General features: G+C 39.7%; 1 protein-coding gene across 1 annotated transcript in view; it reads left to right on the forward strand.

Moving 5' to 3' along the window:
• Ift81 (intraflagellar transport 81) overlaps positions 1–21,476 on the forward strand; it is a 64,806-nt gene extending 43,330 nt beyond the window's left edge. Inside the window, exons 14-19 of the mRNA XM_042669084.1 lie at positions 261–350; positions 7,265–7,351; positions 8,296–8,367; positions 8,450–8,535; positions 15,696–15,741; positions 20,748–21,476. Coding sequence (XP_042525018.1) covers positions 261–350; positions 7,265–7,351; positions 8,296–8,367; positions 8,450–8,535; positions 15,696–15,741; positions 20,748–20,930 — 564 coding nt within the window. The 3' untranslated portion in view covers positions 20,931–21,476. The remainder of the gene's footprint in view (positions 1–260; positions 351–7,264; positions 7,352–8,295; positions 8,368–8,449; positions 8,536–15,695; positions 15,742–20,747) is intronic.
• The last annotated feature ends 4,795 nt before the right edge of the window (positions 21,477–26,271 follow it).

The following is a 26,271-nucleotide window of genomic DNA, read 5'->3' on the forward strand; positions in this document are numbered from 1 at the left end:
AAACTCAAATCTCAGCCTCCTGAGTAACTAGGACTACAGGTTTTAACTATCAGTGCCTGGTTACAGTCTTGATAACATTTTGACTGGCTAAATGGTATTCTGTCTTGCCAAGAAATCAAAATTTACTAAACTCTTCCCCATTGTTGAGCACCAAAATAATTTATGTAGACAGACATTTTTACAATATTTCTATGCATGCAGCATTTTCTTCCTTTGAACTGTTTTTTTTTTAGATATATGTTTTTTTGTTTAAATGACAGGTAAAAAAACTGAATTCCCTGGTATTGGAAAAGAAGTCAGCTCTAGCTCCAGTTATAAAGGAATTACGACAGTTGCGTCAGAAATGTCAAGTAAGTGAATTTGCTTTTGTGATATTTTTAGTGTTCTGTCTTGTTTAGATGTACTAGTTAGACAGCTAAATATTTTACCTAGTTAATTATAGAAAAGAAATTGTTTTTATTGCACTGATGTGATTCTGCAAAACGGAGTAAAGTGACCTCCAAGGGGGGTTTGTTTATTCTTCTGATTTTGTTATAAATTAATGAGAGAAAGCAAAGAGAGGAATTTAAACTGAAATTCACAAATGCAGCCAGATGAGGTTTTTCCCTTAAATTATATGCTGTAAAAGCTGTAAATAGAAAATCACATTCTTATGTAGCCAGATAAAAGCTTAGTCTGCTTACAAGTTGTGACAAGTTAACTTTAGATGAATGAATTTACCTTTCTGTGAGTCACAGTGTGGGACATTCCCAACTCAAGACTCATAACTTATTTATCTAAACCTTTTACAATCATTTATAGTTAGTATGGCATCTTGAAAAAATTGTGTTTATTTAGGAGTTTTAGAAATTATATATAATTAAGTGAAACAATTACTTGTAAATATATGAACAAATTTAAATAGATATACAATCTGGTAATTATTAGTTTCACTGAAATATTTTTTTATTTTATTTATTTTTTATTTTATGTATTTTTTATTTTATCTTTTTTTTTTGCCATTTGTGGGGCCTGAACTCTGGGCCTGGGTACTGTCCCAGAGATCTTCAGCTCAAGACTAGCACTCTGCTACTTGAGCCACAGTGCCACTTCCAGCTTTTTCTGCTTATATAGTACTGAGGAATCAAACCCAGGCCTCATGCATGAAAGGCAAGCATTCTACCATGGAGCCACCTTCCCAGCCCTCTTACTTTTTTTTTTTTTAATAAAAGTAAAACCAGGGCTGGGAAGGTGGCGCCGTGGTAGAGCGCTTGCCTTGCATGCCTGAGGCCCTGGGTTCGATTCCTCAGTACCATATAAGCAGAAAAAAAAGCCGGAAGTGGTGCTGTGGCTCAAGTGGTAGAGCGCTAGCCTTGAGCTGAAGAGCTGAGGGACAGCACCCAGGCCCAGAGTTCAGGCCCACAACCGGACCCAAAAAAAAAAAAAAAAAAGTAAAACCAACTGAGCCCTGGTGGCTCACAACTGTAATCCTGGCTACTCAGGAGGCTGAGATCTGAGGATTGCAGTTCAAAGCCAGGAAAGTCTGTGAGGTTCTTTTCTTTTCTTTCTTTTTTTTTTTTTTGCTGGTTGTAGAGCCTGAACTCTGGGTCTGGGCGCTGTCCCTCAGCTCTTTCAGCTCAAGGCTAGAGCTCTACCTCTAGAGCCATAGCACCACTTCTGGCTTTTTCTGCTTTTATGTGGCTCTGAGGAATTGAACTCAGGGCCTCATTCATGCAAGGCAAGCATTCTACCACTGAGCCACCTTCCCAGCCTGTCTGTGAGGTTCTAAGCTCTAGTTAAGCACCAAAAGGCTGGAAGTGGAACTGTTGCTCAAATGGTAGAGTGCTAGCGCCCAAGTCCTGAGTTCAAGCCCCTGGTTCTAGCACAAAAACAAACAGAAAAGGGGCTGGGAAGGTGGCTCAGTGGTAGAGTGCTTGCCTTGCATGCATGAGGCCCTGGGTTCGATTCCTCAGCACCACATATGCAAAAAGAAAAAAGCCGGAAGTGGCGCTGTAGCTCAAGTGGTAGAGTGCTAGCCTTGAGCTGAGGAGCTGAAGGACAGCGCCCAGGCCCAGAGTTCAGGCCCCACGACTGGACCCAAAAAAACAAACAAACAAACAGAAAAAAACTCACGTTCTTGGCAAAGAATTTACAACAGAATTATTTGAAGAAAAGAGCAGAAATGCTTTCTACTTATGCATTCCCAGTGTACTCCCTAGAGGTATTATCTATTAGCAAGTCCTTATTTATTGTCTAGAAATTTTGTGGGAATCAGCAGATGGATAATTATGCAGTGACTACCTTAAATTTGTTTTCACATCTTTGCTCTACTTTGTAAAACATTTTTCTTAATTGTTCCTAAGGATAGCTTAGTGGTAGAGCTTATGTGAAGCCTATGCAAAAGCCCAATATTTTTGGCAGTACTAGGGCTTGAACTCAGAGGCTCAAGCTTTTTTGCTCAAGGCTGGAACTCTGCTACTTGTGCTATGCCTCCATTTCTGATTTTTTAATGGTTAATAGAAAATAAGAGTTTCATCCATTTGTCTTCCTGGGATAGCTTTGAGCTTTGATACTCATATTTCAGCCTCCTGAGTAGCTAAGATTATAAACCTCAGCCCTTATTTTGTGTGCTGTTTTTATGCTGTTTTTGAGTTTCCTGTCATATCTGAAATGACAAGCACAGGCCACCACACCTGGATTTGGGTTGAGAGAGTATCTCTCCAGCTTTGTTGCTTGGGATGGCCTCATACCTCCATCTCCTGCTCTTAGACTCCCAATTAGCTAGGATTACAGGAATGAGTTGCCAGTACCTAACTTAGAAAACAATTTTTTTGGAATAAACTCTGAAATCAACCCTGATTAATATTAACATATTTATTTTTATTTGCCTTATGTACTTCTTTTGCTCATCTTATACTTTCTGCTTCTTGTTTAGATGTGTAGTTTAGATCTTGAATTAGATTTCACTATGTAATATCTGAAAACTTTATTTTGATGGCTAAGTTTGGGCTATTTAGATAGATAGATACATACATACATTTAGCTTTTGCAATGTCATTTTATGTTTGACTTTAAATTTTTTATTTTAATTTTTTATATTTTTTTGTTGGTTGTGGGACTTGAACTCTGGGCTTGGGCACTGTCCCTGTCCTTGTGCTCTTCAGCTCAAGGTGAGCGGTCTACCACTTGAGCCCTAGTGCCACTTCTGGTTTTCTGGTGGTTTATTGGAGATAAGAGTCTCATGGAGGGACTGGGAAGTTGGCTCAGTGGTAGAGCGCTTGCCTTGCATGCATGAGGCCCTGGGTTCGATTCCTCAGCACCACATAAGCAAAAAGAAAAAAGCTGGAAGTGGCGCTGTGGCTCAAGTGGTAGAGCGCTAGCCTTGAGCTGAAGAGCTGAGGGATAGCACCCAGGCCCAGAGTTCAGGCACCACAACCGGACCCCCCAAAAAAAAATAGTCTCATGGACTTTCCTGCCCGGGCTGGCTTTGAACTTCGGTCCTCAGATCTCAGCCTACTAAGTAGCTAGGATTATAGGCATGAGTCACTGGCGCCTGGCTTGACTTTCAATTTTATTTTTTTATTTTTTTTTTTTTTCCTGTCGTGGAGCTTGAACTCTGGGCTTGGGAGCTTTCCTTGCACTCTTCAACACAAAGAGTGCTCTACTGCTGAAGCACCACTTCCGGTTTTCTAGTGGTTTATATCACAAAGTTTCCTGCCTGGGCTCACTTTGAACAGTGATCCTCAGATCTCAGCCTCCTGAGTAGATAGGATTACAAGCGTGAGCCACCGGTGCCCGGCTATTGACTTGCAATTTTAAAGCCTATAAAAATAATATGTGTGTTTTCTGGCTTGTAGTTTTGTTCTAGCCATTGTGTTTTTTGCTTTTCTTTTTTTGTTTGTTTGTTTTTGTTTTCTTTTGTCAGTCCTGGGGCTTGAACTCAGGTTCTAGGCCCTATCCCTGAACTCTTTTCCTAAATGCTAGTATGCTTCTCCTTTGAGCCACAGCTCCACTTCTGTTTTTTGAGTGGTTAATTAGAGAGAAGAGTCTCCTGGTAGCTGGGTGTCGGTGGCTCACGCCTGTAATCCTAGCTACTCAAGAGGCTGAGATCTGAGAATCAAGGTTCAAAGCCAGCCCAGGCAGGAAAAGTCCATGAGACTCTCATCTCCAATAAACCACTAGAAAACCAGAAGTGGTGCTGTAGCTCAAGCGGTAGAACGCTCACCTTGAGCTGAAGAGCGCAAGGAGAGCTCCCAAGTCCAGAGGTCAAGCCCCACGACCGACAAAAAAAAAAAGTCTCATAGGACTTTTCTGCTAGGACTGGCTTTGTACCGCAATCCTTAGATCTCAGCCTCCTGAGTAGCTAGGTTTACAGTCATGATCCACCAGCAACCCAGCTTTTTTCTATGCTCTTTCTTTGCTGAATTTGTTCTTTTTTTTAACCTTCCACCATTGTAAACAGTCTCGTTTCCCTTTTCCTTTTATGTCCTTTTCTGTCTTTACTTTGATTCTAATATAATTTACTTTTCAGTATTTACCATATATTTCTGAAATAATAAGTTAATTATCATTTTCCAGCATTATAGGAACTTAGAATAATTTCCTTCTTCTTTCTACATCTTTAAAAGTCCTTGTCACTGTGGTTTTTATGGTCACTTCCTGCATAGCTTTCACACAGCCAGCAGTTCTCACTTGTGCCTCATTCTTTCCTTCTAGCCCAGTTTTCTGCTTCCTGAAAGTCTGTTTCCTTGGGGTTTTGTTTTGTTTTGTTTTTCCATAGCTCTCTTAGTTGAAATGAAGTCTTATGGACTTTTCTTCCCAGAGCTAGCCAGAACCATGGTCCTCCCAACATTAGCCTCATGGCTAGGATTATAGGTATGAACCATTGCACCTAGCCATTGGTTGAGATAAGGTCTTGTGGACTTTTTGCTTGGGCTTTTTTCAAACTGTGGCTGCTTCCATTCCCAGCCTCCCAAGTAGCTAGGATTATAGGCATGAGCCACTGCCACCTACCTCCATCTGCTCAATTTTTTTTTTTTTTTTGGAGGTGGTCCGATTGTGGGGCCTGAACTCTGGGCCTGGGCGCTGTCCCTCAGCTCTTCAGCTCAAGGCTAGTGCTCTACCACTTGAACCACAGCACCACTTCCAGCTTTTTTCTTCTTGCTTATGTGGTGCTGAGGAATCAAACCCAGGACCTCGTGCATGCAAGGCAAGCACTCTACCACTGAGCCACCTTCCCAGCCCCTCAATTTTTAACTTAAATGACTATCTTTTTCATTTTTGTTTTTTTTCCCTCATTATGTGTATGTGGTGTGTGTGTGTTCACACGCATGCATGCACTGCTGGGGCTTGAACTCAGGGCCTTGTACTCTTTGTTTTTTCATTAAAATTGGCACTCTGCCACTAGATCCACACCTCCACTTTCTGGCTTTTTACTAGTTAATTGGAGATAAGAGTTTCTTGGATTTGTCTGCCCAAGACTGGCTTTGAATCACTATCCTCCTTAGTAGCTAGTATTCCACATGTGCGCCACTGTTGTCCTCCTGAGTGCTGAGATTATATGCATGTACTACTATACCCAAAAGATTTTGTTTCTTGAATCCTGGCAACTCATGGCAGAGAATGTGTTCCTCCAGTTTTTGGGGTTTTTTTTGCAATTATTCTGCCATATTTTTTAGAAATATCACAAGCTGGAAGTTAATTTTGAGCTAATGCCTTTGTTTAGAAGCTTCTGGACCTTGTAGGTTGGAAAATTTAAATCTCAAACCTACCTAGGCTCAGACCACCCTTTCATCTGCCTTTGTGGGCTGGCAGCAGAGCGGAATACTGATAAATTTGTCCATTAGACTCATAGGCCAAAAGGCTTTTACTAACTATATCATCTCATCTGGTTGAGAGGCTAGGGTGTGAGTGACTGCCAGCCTGGAAAGCCTCTTATCTGTTGATCATTTTGGTACATAAAAGCCACAGCCCTTTTCCTACAATTTTTTATGCTGTTGTTGTCACACTCACATGCAGTCCCCCTCAACAAAGGCAGCACACACAACATCCTTCATCTATGGTTACTCTCATTCTCAAGGAAATGGTATTGTGGGAAACCAAGGCCACTCTCAGGCTAGCAGTAGCCCTTACTCACAGAGTCACAGGTTGAAAGCAACTTGGATTTAATACAAGGTGCTTTATTCTAGCTTCTTAGTCTGCATTGGCCTAAAGCTTTTCTTCTGCCCTGCTTAGACTTTAAAATCCCAGATGCCAAAACTAGCTCGCCCCGTGCTTTTCCCTAGGAAGAGCCAATATGTGATCTCTTGTTTCTGGCCCTGGTAACTTTCTCTTCTTTGAAATTCAGTTCAGCTGTGCACTTAATACATGTTTGCTCTACCTTATCAAGCATTTGTATATATTTTCAACATTTCTAAGTATTTGTAGCAGATTTTCAGATTATCCCATTCAAAATACTACATCAGAATCAACTTTAAAATTACTAAAATAGCCTGAACAGAAAGTTCTAACTGTGCCTTTCTTGAGTAGTATAATCTTTGGCAAGCATGTGGCCTTCCTGAATGTTCTCCAGGCATTGTACTGGGTAGTAGAGCCTCCTTTGAGGCCTTGTTGTGAGTTTCAGTTATTGTCAAGGGCCCCATTCAATACCCTGGCATATTTCACAAAGTTCTCCTTATCGCCTGAGTCTTCATCCTCCCTCACCACTTCCTAGACCTCTCCAGTAATGCTCACCACTGTGTGTTCCTTAATTGTTCTTCTCTCTCATTTCTAATCCTTTATACCTTGTGTGCTTTAAAAAAAAAACAAAAACCCAGCCCATTTCCCCTTGTTCTTCTTCCTCTAACTATTCTTACTAATCCCTCACATTCAGTTTCAATATTGGTTTCTCCAGGAAGTTATTCCCACTGATCCCCAGTGTGGATTAGGTCCCATAGAGTCCTGTGTGCTTCATTCACCTTGCATTTCCATTGTAGTTACCACAGCAGCACAAATGCTTGTTTGAATGTTACTTGAGAGGAAGAATTTTTAGCTGTTTTGTTCATTGTTATATCCCAAGCTTCTAATAAGGAGCTTGGCACAGAGCTCAATACATGGTAGCTATTATTCTTATCAGCACCTCCATCTGTCATAATTCTCAAATGTCTGATTGTTGTATAAATAACTCTTAAGTATGCCAAGAAGCTTAGAGTTAAGTTACAAGTCTGACAAGGGCACACATTGTTTTAGATCCACATTTTAGGTCTTTGTTTTTTACTTATACAGTCATTTGCCCTTTTCATACTAGGAACTAACCCAGGAGTGTGATGAAAAGAAATCCCAATATGATAGCTGTGCAGCAGGCCTCGAAAGCAATCGGTCCAAATTAGAACAGGTAAGAAGAGAATTGTTACTATAACAATTTAGTAAATATTGGCTGTGAATGCGTTTTATCACTACATCAGTGTCAAAAATTTCCAAATCTTTATCACCATCTCCTGCCTGTCTTCTAAGCTCCAGAAGTATTTATTTCTTTAAATCTTATATGTACACTCTGAACTTTTCTATTTGTACCACTACCACCAAATCCTAAATTCTGTTGTGTCTTGCTGGACTCCCACAGTGACCTTCTAACTGGATTCCTGTTTCCATGTTTGTCTTCCCAAGATTTCTTTCCATTGAACAGCTAAAGAAACCTTTTGCAGTTCACAGCACTCTGCTCTGGCTTCCACTTCCACTTTGACTGAAACCACAGGCCCCCACCTGGCTTGTTCTCTTCAGATCCATTTACTATGCCCCTTATCTATGGAGCCCTTCCACACAGGCCTTCTTCTTGAACTACGAACAGGCCACTCCCATCTTTACTACTTCTGCACCTCAGTTTTTGCCTAGCTTTCTATATACCTTTCTATATACCTCCCCCTGGAGGGCTTCCCTGACCACCCTAACTAATGCTTCCCACTCCACCCCAGGTAAGCCCAGCCTATCCTACTTCTGACTTTTCTTCATGGCCTTCTCCCATCTGAAATATCATTCATTACTCATTTTCTTGTTTATGTCAGTCTCCTTAAGGTGACGAGGACCTGTCTGCCTCATTAATTGTGTGTCCTCAGCACACAGCAGACCTTAATAATGGATAACTGAACCTACAGATTTTAGAGTGATAAGAAAAGTTTCAAGAAAAGATTACTACCTTTTTCTTATTAGAATAATTGCATATGCTTAAAAAATCATAAAAGTAAATGACTGATGGTAGATCTTTTGTTGTATATTTAAAGTCATCTCTGCATTTGTATTACTCTTTCAATAACATTGCTCATTTAAAATGACATGTTGTAGGAAGTTAGAGGACTCCGGGAAGAGTGTCTTCAAGAAGAAAGTAAATACCATTATACAAATTGTATGATTAAGGTAAGACAAAGAAAATGGATTGAATTCTTTTCTGAGATTTTTCTGTGTCAAAGACTTCCTTGAAATTTGTCTTCCCATTTAGGACCTAGAAGTTCAACTTCGTCGCGCTACTGATGAGATGAAAGCATATGTCTCCTCCGATCAACAAGAAAAGAGGAAGGCAATTAGGCAAGCCATGTTTTTGTTTTATATTGCTACTTAATGTTTTTATCTATAAAAGTGTTATAAATGAGCTGGGAAGGTAGCTCAGTGGTAGAGTGCTCGCCTAGCATGCCTGAAGCCCTGAGTTTGATTCCTTAGTACCACATAAACAGAAAAAGCTAGAAGTGGTGCTGTGGCTCAAGTGGTAAAGTGCTAGCCTTGTGCAAAAGAAGCTCAGGTGGGCTGGGAAGGTGGCTCAGCAGTAGAGTGCTTGCCTTGCATGCATGAGGCCCTGGGTTTGATTCCTTACCACCACATAAAGAAAAAATCGGGAAGTGGTGCTGTGGCTAAAGTGGTAGAGCACTAGCCTTGAGCTGAAGAGCTGAGGGACAGTGCCCAGGTACAGACCCCATGACTGGCAAAAAAAAAAAAATGCTCAGGGACAACGCCTGGGCCTTGAGTTCAAACCCAGGACTGGCAAAAAAAAAACAAAAGGGTTATAAATAACATAGGATTATATAAACTTAGGATATTTAAATATATACTAAAATGTATTTGAATCTTATTATTTGCTGGATATTCCTTCCCTGCTAAGCAAAATACATAAAATTCTAACTCTTCCTTGCTTACTATTTATGAGATAATGTATATATATGTGTGTGTGTACATATATGTGTATGTGTGTACATATATATATGTTTAAGTATATATATATATATATAACAAGAGCTGCAGTTTAACCACTTTTAAGCCTAGATTTCAGTGGCATTGATTACCCTGAAAATGCTGTCCAACCATTTCCATGCCTTTTCATCACCCAGAAGAAACTCTGTAACCACTAAGCAATAACTTGTTAGCCCCTCACCTCCCCCAGGAATATGTATAATTCATCATTGCTCCTTTATAAGCATTAACTTGATCTCCTTTTAAAGCCCCAAGTGGCTGTGACTCTCATCATCTTTCTGCCAATGGAGCATTTTAGCTAAAATCTGTGTGATTGCAGTGTGCCAGAGTAGGGTGTGTAAATGCTACTTAGTTCTTTTTTTTTTTTTTGTAATCCTAGCTTGTGATGTACTGTAGCAAATCAAATCCTGCCTTTAAAAATACATTTATAATTGAATTACTACTTGTAATAAAATGCAATAATTGAACAAGATAAGCTTTTTTTGCCCATCATCACAATTTAAATGTTTTAATTTACCATCCAATAAAAACCTGAGGGGATGGGAATGTGGCCTAATGGTAGAGTGCTTGCCTAGCATGCATGAAGCCCTGGGTTTGATTCCTCAGTACCACATAAACAGAAAAAGCCAGAAGTGGCACTGTGGCTCACGTGATAGAGTGTTAATCTTGAGCAAAAGAATCTCAGGGACAGTGCCCAGGCCCTGAGTTCAAGCCTTAGGACTGGCAAAAAATAAAAAATAAACCCAAGCCTTGGGATTTACTTTTGAGATTGCAATTGAGATTTTAAGTGGAAGACACACACACACACACACACACACACACACACACACACACACACACACAAACACGTTAATATTACAGAAAGGTATCTATGAAATAGATTTTTGCAGTCTTAATTTTTTTTATATATTGCACTGGAATGCAAGCTAGACTGAAAGTGTACTATAAATAGAACAATTGTTTTTTCTAAAGTGTGTACTCTCACATACTAAACTAAAAATGTCCTTATTTAGATCTTTTCATTGAATGTAGACTTTGCTCTAATAAATCTATATGGCCAATGCTAAGAAATGACAACAGTTAGCCTATAATCCTAACTACACAGGAGATGGAGATTGGGAAGATCATGGTTTGAGACCAGTCTAAACTTAAACCATGAGACCCCCACCTCAATCAATAGCTGGATATGGTAGTGCATGCCCGTCAACCAAGCTTTGTGGAAAGTGTAAAAAGGTGGATTATGTTTCAAGCCAGCAAACATATAAGACCTTACTCAAAATATAACAAAGGCAAAAAAGGCTGGAGACATGGTTGAAGTCATAGAGCATCTGTACAGCAAAGTAGAAGGCCCTGAGTTCAACCCTCAGTATCACAGAAGAAAGGAAGAAGGGATTAAGTGATTTTATTATTGAAAATACAAAATTTTTTAAAAGTAATTTTTGTTTCTTTCAATTTATCAGTATAAATAGCAAAAGAAGGAAATAATTGTTCCTATACAGTTAATTTTGTCATTATTTTTCTAGCAAGATGTTCTTTATCCTTTAAAAAAGATCATTATGAATTTTCATCCTTCTCTAGTTTTCCTGCAGAAAATATTGTGCCATGTATATTAAAATATAGCTGGGGGCTAGGAAGGTGGCTTAGTGGTAGAGTTCTTGCCTTGCATGCATGAGGCCCTGGGTTCTATTCCTCAACACCACATAAACAAAAAGAAAAAAGCCAGAAGTGGCGCTGTGGCTCAAGTGGTAGAGCACTAGCCTTGAGCTGAAGAGCTGAGGGACAGCGCCCAGGCCCAGAGTTCAGGCCCCACGACTAGACCAAATAAATAAATAAATAAAATAAAATATATCTGTATATAACAGGAATATTAGGAATAAAAATGGTGTTGATTACTCTCTGAACTGAACTCACTGATACCTGTTTAAAATATTATAGACAATGTTTTTTCTTTTGCTGGTCCTGAAGCTTAAACTAGGCCTGGGCACTGTCTCTGAGTTCCTTTTGCTCAAGGATAGAACTCTACACTTCCCAGCTTTTTCTGTGATTTAATTGGAGATAGGAGTCTCACAAACTTCCTTGAATTTGCTGGCTTCAAACTGTGATACTCAGATCTCAGCCTGCTGAGTATCAGGTAGGATGGCAGGCGTAAGCCACTGTTGTCTGGCTTATAGACAATATTTTTATTGTCATTCCATTTTCGTCTTAGCAGTTCTTTCTGGTAAGCTTAAAGATAGATATAAGAAAAGTTTTGAAAAGGCAGCCTGCTTTATTTAGTTCAAAATGGAGAACTCATACATTCTTTTTTTTTTCTTTTTTTTTGTGCCAGTCATGGGCTTGAATTCAGGGCCCCTGCATTGTTCCTGAGGGGTTTTTTTTGGTTTTTTTTTTTTGGGTCCGGTCATGGGGCCTGAACTCTGGGCCTGAGCGATGTCCTTCAGCTCTTCAGCTCAAGGCTAGCACTCTACCACTTGAGCCACAGCGCCACTTCCGGCTTTTTTCTTTTTGCTTACGTGGTGCTAGGAATCGAACCCAGGGCCTCAGGCATGCTTACCACTGAGCCACCTTCCCAGCCCCTCCTGAGGGGTTTTTTGTTGTTTTTGGGTTTTTTTTGTTATTTTTTCTCGAGGCTAGTACTGTACCACTTGAGCTACAACTTTGGCTTTTTAGGTAGTTAATTAGAGATAAGAGTCTCATGGACTTTCCTGCCTAAGCTGGCTTCAAATTGCAATCCTCAGATCTCAGCCTCCTGAGTAGCTAAGATTATAGGCATGTGCCTCTGGCACTCGGCTCATAAAATCTGTTAACCTCTTTTTTTCAGTTCATAGTTATATCACCTTGGGCAAATCACTTCATTGTCTATAAAATAAAAATAATATACATAGGATCAAGTTAAATATGATGTATGTATTGGTGCTTTGCCATTTCTGTCCTGATTTTGACCTGAAACCCAGGGCAAACTGGCACATAACAAGTACTCCGTAATTCTTCTTTTTTTTTTTTTTTTGTTATGGTGCTGGGCATCAAACCGAGGCCACTCAGATGTACTGGGCTAATATTACCATTGAGCTACATCCTTAGTCCCGTAATAATTCCTTAAATAAATTTGCTTAATCAATAAAAATTAGGTTTTAGTACATATACTATACAAAACCTGTTTGTTTCTTGAGAACTTTTTATATAAATGAAGAATTTGGAACAGTTTGGACTGTTCTCAGGCCTGGGGTGCAAATGATTGACTTAAAGCCGTCTGTTCTGTAGCTGTGCATTCTTCGTAAAGGGTATGCCTCTTACACACTCCTACCTGTTTTCCTTTGGAGAGCTGGAAAGGCAAGCTGTGTGACTTACTGTCTGGTAAATTTGAAGGGGAAAATAAAGGTTTGTAAGGATTGTTTGTTCTTCTTCACCCTCATTCCTGTGTACATTCTACTTTTAGCACTGTCAGGACCTTGTCTACTTTTCATTCTCTCTGTTCACATCAATTTCACACAATTTTGCTTCTCTTTAGGCTACTGTATTTTCTCTTTTGTGATTTATGTTTTCTTAGATTCTCAATTTTGTATTCTTTTTTTTTTTTTGGTCTGGTCGTGGGGCCTGAACTCTGGGCCTGGGCGCTGTCCCTCAGCTCTTCAGCTCAAGGCTAGCGCTCTACCACTTGAGCCACAGCGCCACTTCCGGCTTTTTCTGCTTCTGTGGTACTGAGGAATAGAACCTAGGGCCTAATACATGCAAGGCAAGCACTCTACCACTGAGCCACCTTTCCAGCCCAATCTGATTATATTTTAACATAACGTCTAAAGTCTCTTAGATGCTGCCATTTGTTGCTTAGTCTTTATCTTTCAACTTTTATCTTAACATGTCACCGACTTTAAATCTCATTTGCTTTTTTTGTGCAATATTACATTTTTATTTTAAAATAACATTTTAATTTTTTACATTAAAATTAGAAATATTTTTCCTATAAATACTTGTAAAAACAAAACTCAATAATTATGTTCTTTTTGTTGTTGTTGTTGTTGTTGATCAGTAGTAGGGCCTGAACTCTGGGCCTGGGCACTGTCCCTCAGCTCTTCAGCTGAAGGCTAGAACTCTACCACTTGAGCGTCAGCCCCAGTTCTGGCTTTTTCTGCTTATGTGGTGCTGAGGAATTGAACCCAGGGCCTCATGCATGCAAGCAAGCACTCTACCACTGAGCCACCTTCCCAGCCCCCAAAAACTCAATAATTATGAAACAGTATACATAGAAACTGAGTGCTGTCTAGCCAAGTGTAGTGGTACATGCCTGTAATCCCAGCACTCAGGAGGCTGAGACAGAAGGGCAACATAGTATAAGTTCCTAGACATCCTGAGCAATATAGTGAAACCATCTCAGAAAAAAAAAAAAAAAAGGCTGTTAGAAGTAGAGCTGTAGCCGGGCGCTGGTGGCTCACGCCTGTAATCCTAGCTACTCAGGAGGCTGAGATCTGAGGATTGCGGTTCAAAGCCAGCCCGGGCAAAAGAGACCGTGAGACTCCTATCTCCAATAAACCATCAGAAAACCGGAAGTGGCGCTGTAGCTCAAGTGGTAGAGCGCTCGCCTTGAGCTGAAGAGCTGAGGGACAGCGCCCAGGCCCAGAGTTCAAGCCCCACGACCGACAAAAAAAAAAAAAAAAAAAGAAGTAGAGCTGTGGCTCAAGAGGTAGAGTGCCAGCCTTGAGCAAAAAAGCTCAGGCATAGTGTTCAGGCCCTGAGTTCAGCTTACATACACATAAAAAAAGGTCCACATTTTGTCTCACCTCAGACTTTAACACCAGTATACATTATGACATTCTTTTCCCATATGTCTGTATATGCATATATTAGCAAATATATGGGAAATTTGTGTATGTATATGTATACACATGTGTATATAAATGTAACATCTAGGGGCTGGGAAGGTGGCTCAGTGGTAGAGCGCTTGCCTTGCATGTATGAGGCCCTGGGTTCGATTCCCCAGCACCATATAAGCAAAAAGAAAAAAAGCTGGAAGTGGCGCTGTGACTCAAGTGGTAGAACACTAACCTTGAGCTGAAGAGCTGAGGGACAGCGCCCAGACCCAAAGTTCAGGCCCCACGACCAACACCCCCCGCCCCCCCCCAAAAAAAAAAGTAACATTTAAGCTACACACACAATTTTTTTCTTTTTTCTTTTTGTACCAATCCTAGGGCATGAATCCAGGGTCTTGATGCTGTCCTGAGCTTTTGTACCCACAGTTGGTTTGTTAGTTTTTGTTGGTGAGCGAACAGCACCCAGCTTACACATAACCTAGAATTTCTACTTCAGTAGTTATAGATATGCCCTCATCCTCTTTTATCACTTTTTTTTTTTTTGGTCGTGGGCCTGAACTCTGGTCCTGGGTGCTGTCCCTCATCTCTTTACCTCAGGGCTAGCGCTCTACCACTTGAGCCACAGAGCCACTTCCAACTTTTTCTGCTTATGTGGTGCTGAGGAATCAAACCCAGGACCTCATGCATGCAAGGCAAGCACTCTACCACTGAGCCACCTTCTCATCCCCTCTTTTATCACTTTTATTCTTCTTTTAAATGTACAAACCATAATTTACTTAAGCATTTCTATATACATTCATTCATAAAGTAAATAGTCCAGTAGTCCTTGTTTTTATGTTCATTAAGTCATGGGAATTTCCTGTTGAACAACTTCACAGAAATAGAACCTCAGAATTAGATACTATTAAATGTTTATTTAAAATGTGCATTTTAAGCCAGATACTGCTGGCTCACACCTGTAATCCTCACTATTCAGGAGCCTACGATCTGACAGTTCAGAGCCAGCCCAGAAGGAAAATCTGGAAGATTCCAATTAACAACCAGAAAACCAGAAGTGGAGATATGGCTCAAAGTGGCAGAGCATTAACCTTAAGCAAAAAGAGCTCGGGGGCAGCACCAACCCTTAGTTGAGTACAATGACTCACACCTGTAATCCTAGCTACTTAGGAGTCTAAACTAGAGAGAGCTCAGTTTGAAGCCAACCCAAGGAAGAAAAATCTGTGAAACTCCACCTCAAGTTAACCAGCAAAATAGTGGACTATAGGCATGGCTTAAGTGGTAGAACCAGCCATGAACGTGAAAGCTCAAAGCCCTGGTACTATCACACACACAGACACACACACACACACACACAATTTTTCTCCTTTCTGCAAACTTCTTCAAATACAAAGTTTAAGTAAATAGATTGTTGTTGCCTTAAGAGTAGATTAATAAGAAATAATATTTAACATCTTAATTTTTTAAATGTAATTTCATATGAAGTATGCCTCCTTGCATTAACTTATTATTTCCTGAAAGAACCGACTGAAGATGAGGAAAGACATAGTACTTGATAATGGGTTTATTTTTTATTCCAGACCCTTAAACTATATTACCAAATATATTGCTAAGTATATAGCTACATGTGTTAGTTTATAATTTGTTATATGATTAAATCAATTGAAGTAAGTTTAAACTAAATAATTTTTGTTAACTTTCTAGGGAACAGTATACCAAAAATATTACTGAACAAGAAAACCTTGGAAAGGTAAGAATTATTTATGACTTTTAGATTATAAGTATGATGTCATCATTTTTTTTCAAAGGCCATAGTTTTAAAGGGAAAATTTTAATTTCTTTCAAAGATAAAGATGCTTTTTTAGATACTTAGGGTCACAGTATACCAAAAATATTACTGAACAAGAAAACCTTGGAAAGGTAAGAATTATTTATGACTTTTAGTTTATAAGTATGATGTCATCATTTTTTTTTCAAAGGCCATAGTTTTAAAGGGAAAATTTTAATTTCTTTCAAAGGTAAAGATGCTTTTTTAGATACTTAGGGTCTAGAGATAGAGTACTTTGGAAGTGGCAATGTAGCTCAAGTGGTAGAGCACTAGCCTGGAGCTGAAGAGCTGAGGGACAGCGTTCAGGCCCAAAGTTCAAGCCCCACAACCGACAAAAACAAAAAAACAAACAGAGATAGAGCATTTGCTTAGCATGTGTGATCCCCTGGGTTGGATCTCAGCACCACAAAAACAAAAAAAATCCATGTCTGTACTTTTTTTTTTTCCCCAAGGGCAGAGGTGTGCTAGAGCTCAAACATAAGGCTTTTCGTGTATTGGGCAAGCACTTAATCACTGAGCTGCATCATCAATCCTACAATGAATTTTTTTTTGGCCTATCCTAGGACTTGAACTTAGGACCTGGGTACTATCCCTGAGCTTCTATGCTCAAGGCTAGCATTCTGTGACTTGAGCCACAGCTGGAATTGGTTCCAGGTTTTTGTTTTTGTTTCTAGGTTTGTTTTTTTGTTTTTGTTTTTGTAGTTAATTGGAGATAAAAGTCTCAACTTTTCTGACTGGGCTGGCTTTGAACCCTGATACTCAGATCTCAGCCTCTTGAGTAACTAGAATTACAGGAATGAGCCTCTGGTGTCAGGCTGACATATAAACCTTTAACACAAGATTTAAAGTATAGGCTTAATCTCATTGTGTTGCCCAGGATGGTCTCAAACTCTTAATATTGCCACAGCTTCCTGAGCACTAGGATTATAGGTATATACCACGAAACTTAGCTCTGAATCCTTTTGAAGAAATCCCTAATAGACTTTGGTGACTTACTTCCTAATGTGACACAGTATTCCAGGCTCACCCTGTACATTTCCTGTCCGAAACCTAGAATCAATTATTTCTCTCTCTTTTTTTTTTTTTTTTGGGTCCAGTCGTGGGGTCTGAACTCTGGGCTTGGGCGCTGTCCCTCAGCTCTTCAGCTCAAGGCTAGCACTCTACCACTTGAGCCACAGCGCCACTTCCGGCTTTTTTTTTTCTGCTTATGTGGTGCTGAGGCATCGAACCCAGGGCCTCAAGCATGCAAGGCAAGCGCTCTACCACTGAGCCACCTTCCCAGCCCCAATTATTTCTCTTAAAAGCTTTCCTCTATTCTTTCTTTGTGATTTGTGAGCAGATATTTATTATACTGAGTAGATTAAAAAATAAAAGGAGGGCTGGAAATGTGCCTTAGTGGTAGAGTGCTTGCCTAACATGCATGAAGACCTGGATTCCATTCCTCAGTACTACAGACACAGAAAAGGCTGGAAGTGGCACTGTGGCTCAAGTGGTAGAGTGCTAGCCTTGAGCACAGAGAGGCTCCAGGACGGTGCCCAGGCCCCAAGTTCAAGCCCCAGGACTGGTATAACTAACTAAATAAATAAATGGAAACCTTCCAACGCTAATTCTTCATTTAACAGAGAACTTGTGAATTCTAAATATCCAGTTCCCCTGTATAAGGACATGTCATTCTCAAAAGGAATTTTTATGCGTGAAAGCGCCTATTTGAGTTAATTTGTGAACATTCATTTGTACACTATTTTAACTAGAGATTTTTAGGTTTTTTAGCATACTGTGATTATCAGTTGACTCCCTCCCAAAGACCCCACATTAAGGAGCATTCTTCAACTTCTCTTGTTTTGAAAAGCATCTGGATGGGTGATGGTATGTGCAGAAATATTTGGGCCTGGGAGCTGTCCCTGAGCTCTTCAGCTCAAGGCGAGCCGCTTGAGCCACAGCAACCACTTCTGGTTTTCCAGTGGTTTATTGGAGATAAGCATCTCTCAGACTTTCCTGCCCGGGCTGGCTTTGAACCGTGATCCTCAGATCTCAGCCTCCTGAATAGCTAGGATTACAGGCATGAGCCACCAGTGCCCGGCTCAAGCTTGTTCTTGGACAGTGTAGAGCTCATGTTTAGCCTGTGCACAGTTCTGGCCCCCAGCACCAAAAATGAAACCTGGGCTTTTCCCTTTCACTGTAGTGTTTTACTGCAGGTTCTTGAGAAAAGTGGTTGCAGCAATCTGACACTAAATATTTTTAAGCAAAATGAGCCAATTACTAGCTCATTCCTCACCTTCTAGGCTGTCAGAAGCACAGCTCTTCAATCCTCTCGCTTCTACAGTAGATCTAAATTTTCAGTGCAAATGCACTATAGTGCAGCTCACCTTACTCGGTGATGACAAGTGCACGCTCCAGACTAGACCAGAGCATGGAATGGAATCCCCACACTTCTACTGTCCCAGCTCATCTCAACTATTACAAATCTGTGTTAAGTGACAATAAATATAAAAATAAATTACAAACCAGTCAGTTACACTTATAAAGCTAAAGGTTTCAGGCCCAGAATTATAAAATTAATATTTCTGATACAGCACCCACATTGTCTTTGATTCTTTAACTTTTATAGATTGTTAGGATGTTTGACAAGGAAATTATTCTACTAATATAAGAAAAATTAGAGTTTAAATTTAACCTTAATTTAAAATTATGATCAGGGCTTTTATAAGTTTGAATCTGCTTTCATGGCCTTTGCAAATGCTATATAAGGATAAAATGTTTGTTGTAAGAGAAAATTATTAATAAATGTAAACTTAAGTATATGTATTCATATGCCCTATGTTGAATCAAAAAACTGCTGGTTATAGAATTGTACTTTAAAATTCTGTTGTTTTCTCTTGCTGTTTACTGTTCAGTTCTTTGGTTGTCCATACTGCGGTGGACAGCATTTAGTAAGTGATTTGAATCTGGTCCTTAGCTTAGTTTATCCTCTTATTTGGGCAAGCATTAACCACCAGCTTGCTTAAATCAATGGTAGATCCACCGCGTACTAAAAGAGGAAAGGAGGATGTTCTAGTGTACTCTGCTTCCTTGTCTTTGTTTGTTTTTCTGTCCCTCTTGGTGATTTTCTCACGTTTGATGGCCATGTAGATAGTATTTTGGTCATACTGTGTTTCCTTATATGTACATTGTTGTCTCCTCTCTGTTTTCCTTCTCCCTTTCCTACCCCTCCCATCTCCTTGTCCCTGTCTCCTCCTCTCCCAGCTCCTTGAGCCCCCTCTCCTTCCCCTCCCCTCCCTTTCTCCTCTTCTCCTCTTCCCTGCCCTACCTTCTCTCCTTCCTCTCCTCTCCTTTCTTTCTTCCTTATCTGTACTCTTTTTCTCTCTACCATATTTCTCATTGTTGTCTGGCTTTGTGTTGACCCCTCTTTGCAGTCAGCATTTCTCACTTTGATATTACATAGAACCAAAGTATAAGCCGGTTGCCGGTGGCTCATGCTTGTAATCCTAGCTACTCAGAAGGCTGAGATCTGAGGATCAAGGTTCAAAGCCAGCCCAAGCAAGAAAGTCCGTGAGACTCCTATCTCCAATAAACCACTCAAAAACTGCAAGTGGCGCTGTGGCTCAAGCGGTAGAGTGCTCACCTTGAGCTGAAGAATGCAGGGACAGTGCCCAAGCCCCACGACCGACAAAAAAAAAAAAAAAAAGAACCAAAGTATATTTTTACAAGTTATTGTAGAAAATTTACTTCTTTTTATAATTTTAAATTTGATGACTAAAATAGCTTGGGCAGTCAGTGGTTGTGATAAAGATTTGGGTTTATTGAATGGTATACCTTTTAAAAATCACTGGCTCTACTCTTGCCAGCAATCCTTGCTACTCAGGAGACAGATCTGGAGGACTGCAGGTCTAGGCTAGCCCCAGCAGAAAAATTTGCTAGACTCAATCTCCAGAGGAAAAAAAAAAACAGCAAAAGCAAGACTGTAGGCATGGCTTGAGTGGTAGAGAGCCAGCCTAGCAAGCACAAAGGCCCTTATTTAAAATCTTAGTACTTAAACAAATAAATAAATAAACCTGAGTCTTCTCTCTAAGAAAGATATGTATATGATTTATTTGAACATAAATAGATCATACAGTGTTTCAAGCTAGAATATAGCATTTAATAATAACATACATAGAATATGATAATTTATGAAGTATTTATCATGTGAAAAAAATAACCTTATAAGACATATTTTTATTTATCGTCAATTATTAGTCCTAACTGACAATTGAGAAAGCAGACCCAGGAAACATTGCCGATCACTCGTGACAAAGCCAGTATTGAAACCCAGTTCATCTCACTTGTTATGCTCTCCTGATGCCCTTTCTTATTTCCGCCCTTTCTTATTTCCTTCCCTTCTTTTACATTTTTCTGTTCTTTTTTTCTTGTTAATTTTTAATTGTTATTGTAAAGAAGATGTTCAGAGAGAGGGATTACAATTACATAAGTCAGGTTAAGATATAATTCTTTTCAGACAATGTGATCTCTTCCTTTATATTTGCCCAGTTTTTCCTCTCCCAGTTTCCTCTTTAGGATATCCTGTATCTGCTTTAAATTTAATTAGCCAATTGCCTAACTATGATATACCATATTATCTTGATGTGTAACATTAGAGTGTATCTCTGGCCAGATGCTGGTGGCTCTCACCTATAATCTTAGCTACTAATAGGGAGGCTGAGATCTGAGGATTATGGTTTAAAGCCAGCCCAGACAAGAAAGTCTGTGAGATTCTTATCTCTAGTTAACTACCAGAAAACTGGAAGTGGAGCTGTGGCTCTAGTCGTAGAGTGTTCCCCTTTGAGCTGAAGAGCTCAGGGACAGCGCCCAGGCTCAAAGTTCAATCCCCACGACCGAGAAAAGAAAAGAAAAGTATCTCTGTAACTAGATTATTTATTTTTTCATTGTAGAAACTTCGAGAAAAACAAAAAGCTGTACGAGAAAGTCATGGTCCAAATATGAAACAAGTGAAAATGTGGCATGATTTTGAACAATTGATGGAATGTAAAAAACAATGCTTTCTGAAACAACAAAGCCAAACTTCTGTTGGTCAGGTAATTCAGGAGGGAGGAGAGGACCGGCTGATACTATGAATTCTTGGGTCATTGTTTTGGGTTGTACTTGACACTATTAGTTATAAGCACATTCCATAATGTATTTCTTTCCTTGAAAGTCATTTGAACAACCTTTTGCTTTCAGGTTAACCATTCCTTTTTAAAAAGTTTTCTTGGAAAGTTAAAGTAGATTTAGATTTAAAAGGGTTTTGGTTGTTGTTGTTTAATATGAAAAAGAAGCTTTTTTTGTTTAGTGTAGATATCAGTGGTGTCTCCTAGGTTTTTATGGGGGAAGAGACTAAGTTTACTATCTACAGATGTAAACGTATGTCCACTAAAAAACTTGTAGTTTTTTTTTAATGGTAGTAGCTCAATAGCTTAATGTTTTTCTTAATCTTTTTTTAACTTTAGAGGACTCTTTTAGGAACTAATATCTCTTGTTTTGAAGAAACATTTATCTGAAGTTCAACAATTCCTTCAATTTTACTTCAGTTACTTTTTCTTCTGTAAAATGCAAGAAAGTATATTTTGAATACCATATTTGTTCTATTCATAAGAAGGCAATAAAATTTGATGTATAATGTATCATGGCTATTTATTTTCAAATTGTATAGTTGTGTCAAAAATTTATTTCCCTAACATATGTTTTTATATTCTAATATTAAAGGATTATTACTTATTTCTATCAAAACCTATTACAGATTTAATAATGTAATCATCATTTGTTAGTCTTAAGGGCTACTATTATAAGAAATTATTACAGAATATAGATGGTAGGCTAAAAAGTTAGCACAAAATCCCAAGTTAAAGAATTCAAAGTGTTTTCGGTTCCTATTTCATTTGGACAAGATACTAGAACATTTCTTTCATTTTTTTCTTAAAGAGCCATAGTGTATTTATTTATTGTTCTTTGCTTCATTTATAGTTTTTCAAAATAGTTTATAGTTTTTAGATATGGGGGAGGGGGAGGCAGTTCCTTAGATTGAACCTAGTTCCTGGAGCATGCTAGACAAGTACCCTACCCACTTGAACAAAGCTCCTAACCCTTTTCTTAAATTTTATTTTAATGTTATCTTACATTATTTATATAGAAGGGGATAGCTTTGTTGCATTTATATACATTTACAGTGTACTTCCTTCTTTCTTTCTTTCTTTCTTTCTTTTCTTTTCTTTTCTTTTCTTTTTGGTCCTGGGGCTTGTTCTCAAGGCCTAGGTGCTATCCCTGAGATTCTTTTGTTCAAGGCAGTGCCACTTCTGGCTTTTTCTGAGTAGTTTGTTGGAGATAAGAGTCTCATAGACTTTACTGCCCAGGCTGGCTTTGAACCATGATCTTTAGGTCTCAGTCTCCTGAGTAGCTAGGATTACAGGTGTGAGCCACCCACCCCAGCTTATAGTATATTTCAATGTTACCCCCTCTGTCACTCTCCCCTCCCCTCCTCCTTCCTTCCCCAAGTAATTTTAACAGGTTTCACTGTTCTGTTTATTCTCATAGTTGCAGATAATCTATTTCACAAGCATTTCATCCCCTTTCAAAATTTTGAATTTTTTCAAAATTATTTACCTTCTATTTTTCTTTCTCCCTTCCCCTCCGTCTCTGTCTTCTCCTGAGTATTTTGTTTTTGCCTGGGCTGGTCTTCAGCTTCATTAGCCCTCTTGCCATCATGTTCTATTAGTAGGATTATAGGCATGCACTTCTCTCCCTAGCTTGAAAAAAATTCAATGAAGGAAAGTTGTTTCTCCTCCATGTAAAATACATAAGCTTGGATCACTTTTCTCTCTCAGTGGTGAACTACATCATATTTGTGTGTTGCTCATGGGGTCCCCATTAACATAGAGTTTACTAAGGAAGAACTGGACTTACAGAAAGAAATATCTTTTTTTTTTTTTAAGTTTAAGGAGGGAGGGCTGGGAAGGTGGCTCAGTGGTAAAGTGCTTGCCTTGCATGCATGAGGCCCTAGGTTCTATTCCTCAGCACCACATAAGCAGAAAAAGCCAGAAGTTGTGCTGTGGCTCAAGGGGTAGAGTGCTTAACCTTGAGCTGAAGAGCTGAGGGACAGCAATCAGGCCTAGAGTTCAGGCTCCACAACTGACCAAAAAAAAAATATTTAAGGAGGGAAAAGGAACATTTCCATGTTAATGATTTCAGTTTGGTCTTCTGCTTCTTTCTCCTCTTATTTGGGCAAGCATTAGCTACTCAGAATTCTTTTTTTTTTTTTTTTTTTTCTAGTTCTGGGGCCTGAACTCAGGGCCTAGGCACTGTCCCTGAGCTTCTTTTGCTCAAGACTGGCACTCTACCACTTGAGCCACAGTGCCACATCAGGCCTTTTCTTTCTGTTTATGTGGTGCTGAGGAATCGAACCCAGGGCTTCACGCATACTAGGCAAACACTCTACCACTAAGCCATTCCCAGATCCCCCTACCCAGCATTCTTATTTGTACCTTTAAACTAGTATCTCAACCATTAGCTTAAAGAAGAAAGGCTGTTCTTAGAGATAAGCTCTTCTTGATTTGGCAGTTATTTTTGGACATAGGAATAGATGTGTCTGTGCAATATTGGCTGCAGGCTTGTTAATTTTAAGCCAATAGTAAGTGATGTCTTGTGTACCAGAATATGAATTCCTTTGCAAATATTGAAACAGCATTTTATTGTACAAAAGGAAAATCAACTCACAAAATCCCGATATTGATGCCTAACCCTCTGTCTTGGGTGCTTCTCTTAAGTTTTTTTTTTTGGGTGCGGTCATGGGGCTTGAACTCTGAGCCTGGGCACTGTCCCTCAGCTCTTCAGCTCAAGGCTAGCGCTCTACCACTTGAGCCTCAGCGCCACTTCCAGCTTTTTTTTTTTTTTTGCTTATGTGGTGCTGAGGCATCGAACCCAGGGCCTCATGCATGCAAGGCAAGCGCTCTACCACTGAGCCACCTTCCCAGCCCTCCTCTTAAGTTTTAAGTGTTAATGACAGATCTGCCAAGGCATGCTTAGGGTTCTACTGATTGGATTTTCACTTCCCATCTCTCTTCTGCACAAGGACTCTGTGGATTCAACACAGAGGCAGATCCAGCATTACTTTTATTAACTGATGCCGAACAGCATGATTACTTCAAGAAAAGCAAATTTAAAAGACTAACAGTACGAAGTTATTTATAGTTTTTATGTAACATTGGACATTTAGTAATACAGCTTAATCGGTCTCATGCAGTGACTTTCCACTCAGTCTGTGATTTGATTGGATCTTTGAAAAGCTTTGATTAATGCTGGCAGGTTTTGACAGCTGGCACTTAGGGAAGAAGAGCTTATTACATTTTTCCTTCAAGATGAATGCTGTCACAGGCTAATTGATGAGAGTCCTTAAATCATTGTAAAAAATAATCTGGTTTCCTATGATGGCCCAAATAAAGGAGAAAAATGTAGCTTGTGAAATCCATCCCTGTGTTCACAGATTTCCTTCTCTTAGGTCTTGGTGTTACCAACTGTTGCCGAGGACAGACTGTCAGCCCTGACTCTCAAAAGGCCACTTGCTCTCTGTTGCTCTCTATTGGTTTAGGAGCAATCCAACTTTAAAGGTTGTGCTGTAGGAGGGATCTTTTAGCAAACACAGTGATGTGCTTCCTGTTGTGAATCTAATAACAACTGAGTTCAAGGTCATGTTTTTCCAGGTCTGGAGAGTGTAGCAAAAGGGTCTTTTGTTTGTTTGTTTTGTTTTGTTTTTGCCAGTCCTTAAGTCCAGGGCTTAAACTTAGAGCCTGGGCACTATCCCTGAACTGCTTTTGCTCAAGGCTAGCACTCTGCCACTTGGGCTACAGTACCACTTCTGGCCTTTTCTGTTTATGTGGTGCTGAGGAATTGAACCCAGGGCTTCATGCATGTTAGGCAAGCACTCTACCACTAAGCCATATTTCCAGCCTGCAAAGGGTCTTAAAACATTGTTCCCAGGCCTCTGGTATTGCAGAACATCTAGCTTTTTTCGGATTGATCCTTCCATCATTTTGCTTAAATTCAACAGGCAGGAATACTAAAAAGTAATTTAATTAGCTATCAAATAAATATATCATTCTGCCTATCAACATATATGAAGCATACTTTTTTTGGAAAAAATTTAAGTTCTGCATTTTCCAATTGTGTTTTTTTAAGTTAAGAAGATGCAAAATAATTGGTAATTTGAGTAAAATAATAAGCTCAATATGTGTTCAAACTAAAAATATACAAGTTAAAATTCTTTGGAAGTGAATTTGAAGAAATATATGAATGAATAGCTTGCCAAAGCTGCCTTTACAAAGGCAGAGTCTATTTTGTAAAATGATTCTGTATGGAAGTATGTGTCTTATGCAGACATTCACCCTGCCAGTGCCTTAACAAATGTGAATACAAGGCCTGTCTCCACCAAGAGTTCTAGGTGCTTACACCAGTCCTCTTGCTTGGCAGTAGGAGTGGTTTGCCCTGGAGAAGGGTAAGATGGCACCTGATGATTAGCTTCCCTTTAGCTTGGTTGTAGCATCAGTGTCTCCATCCTTGTGCTCAGGTAAGATCTAAATTACAGATCTTTTAATTTTTTTAGACCTTGCATGGCATCCAGAAAAGAAATAAAGCAGTACCTTTATTCAATATGTAATAATTTCCTATTCATACTGGTTCAGCTTCTCCTCCGTATACCCCCTCCTCCTCTTCCTCTTCCACCACCTTCTGCCCTTCTCCCCACTCCTCCTTTACTTCCTCTTCCACCTTCCCCTCTTCTCCCTGCCTACCCCCCTCCTCCCGCACCACCTCCTCTCTTTAATGAGAGCAGTTTAATTAGAGCTGTTGGTGCCTGGCAGCCAGGCATGAGGTGAGTGTTTTGTCTGGGAGGGTAGAGAGCGATCATTAAAAGTGATCTGTGTATTTCTGATGTTTGACTTTCCTGTCTTAAAGCAACCTTTAAAAAGAGAAAGTTGACTATGATTATGTTTTACTCCTACTCCATCCTTGGGAAAGAAAAAAGAATCCAAATTAAGTATTTTTTAGAAGCCTGGCAAACACATGCTTTCTGCTCCCAAGCTCCCTCTTTTGGCACACTGGCAGTAGCTTCTTGGTGAGCTCCACAGTTTCACAATTTCCTTTCTAGAACTGCTGGCTGAGAGGCTTTGAGTCACTGAACTGGGCTTACTGCTATGGTAATTTGCGATTCAGAGCAGAGGAAGAAATTAAAGGTTGTTGTTTCTCAGTGAAAGTCTTAGGTTTCCACCTCAGTCCACGATGTGGCAGGCAGCCGCTTAACAAGGCATGTGATGGATAACTGGTAAATAATCACAGAATGGCGCAGCTTCAAGTGCCTCAGAGTGATTCCTGTAATCGCGGGTGCAGGGCCTGGGAGGCAGCTCTTCCAGGCTCCTGGGAGGAAGCAGAGGA

Source organism: Dipodomys spectabilis, unplaced genomic scaffold (assembly GCF_019054845.1).
Source record: "Dipodomys spectabilis isolate Male_0828 unplaced genomic scaffold, ASM1905484v1 ptg000480l, whole genome shotgun sequence".
Taxonomy (NCBI): Eukaryota; Metazoa; Chordata; class Mammalia; order Rodentia; family Heteromyidae; genus Dipodomys; species Dipodomys spectabilis.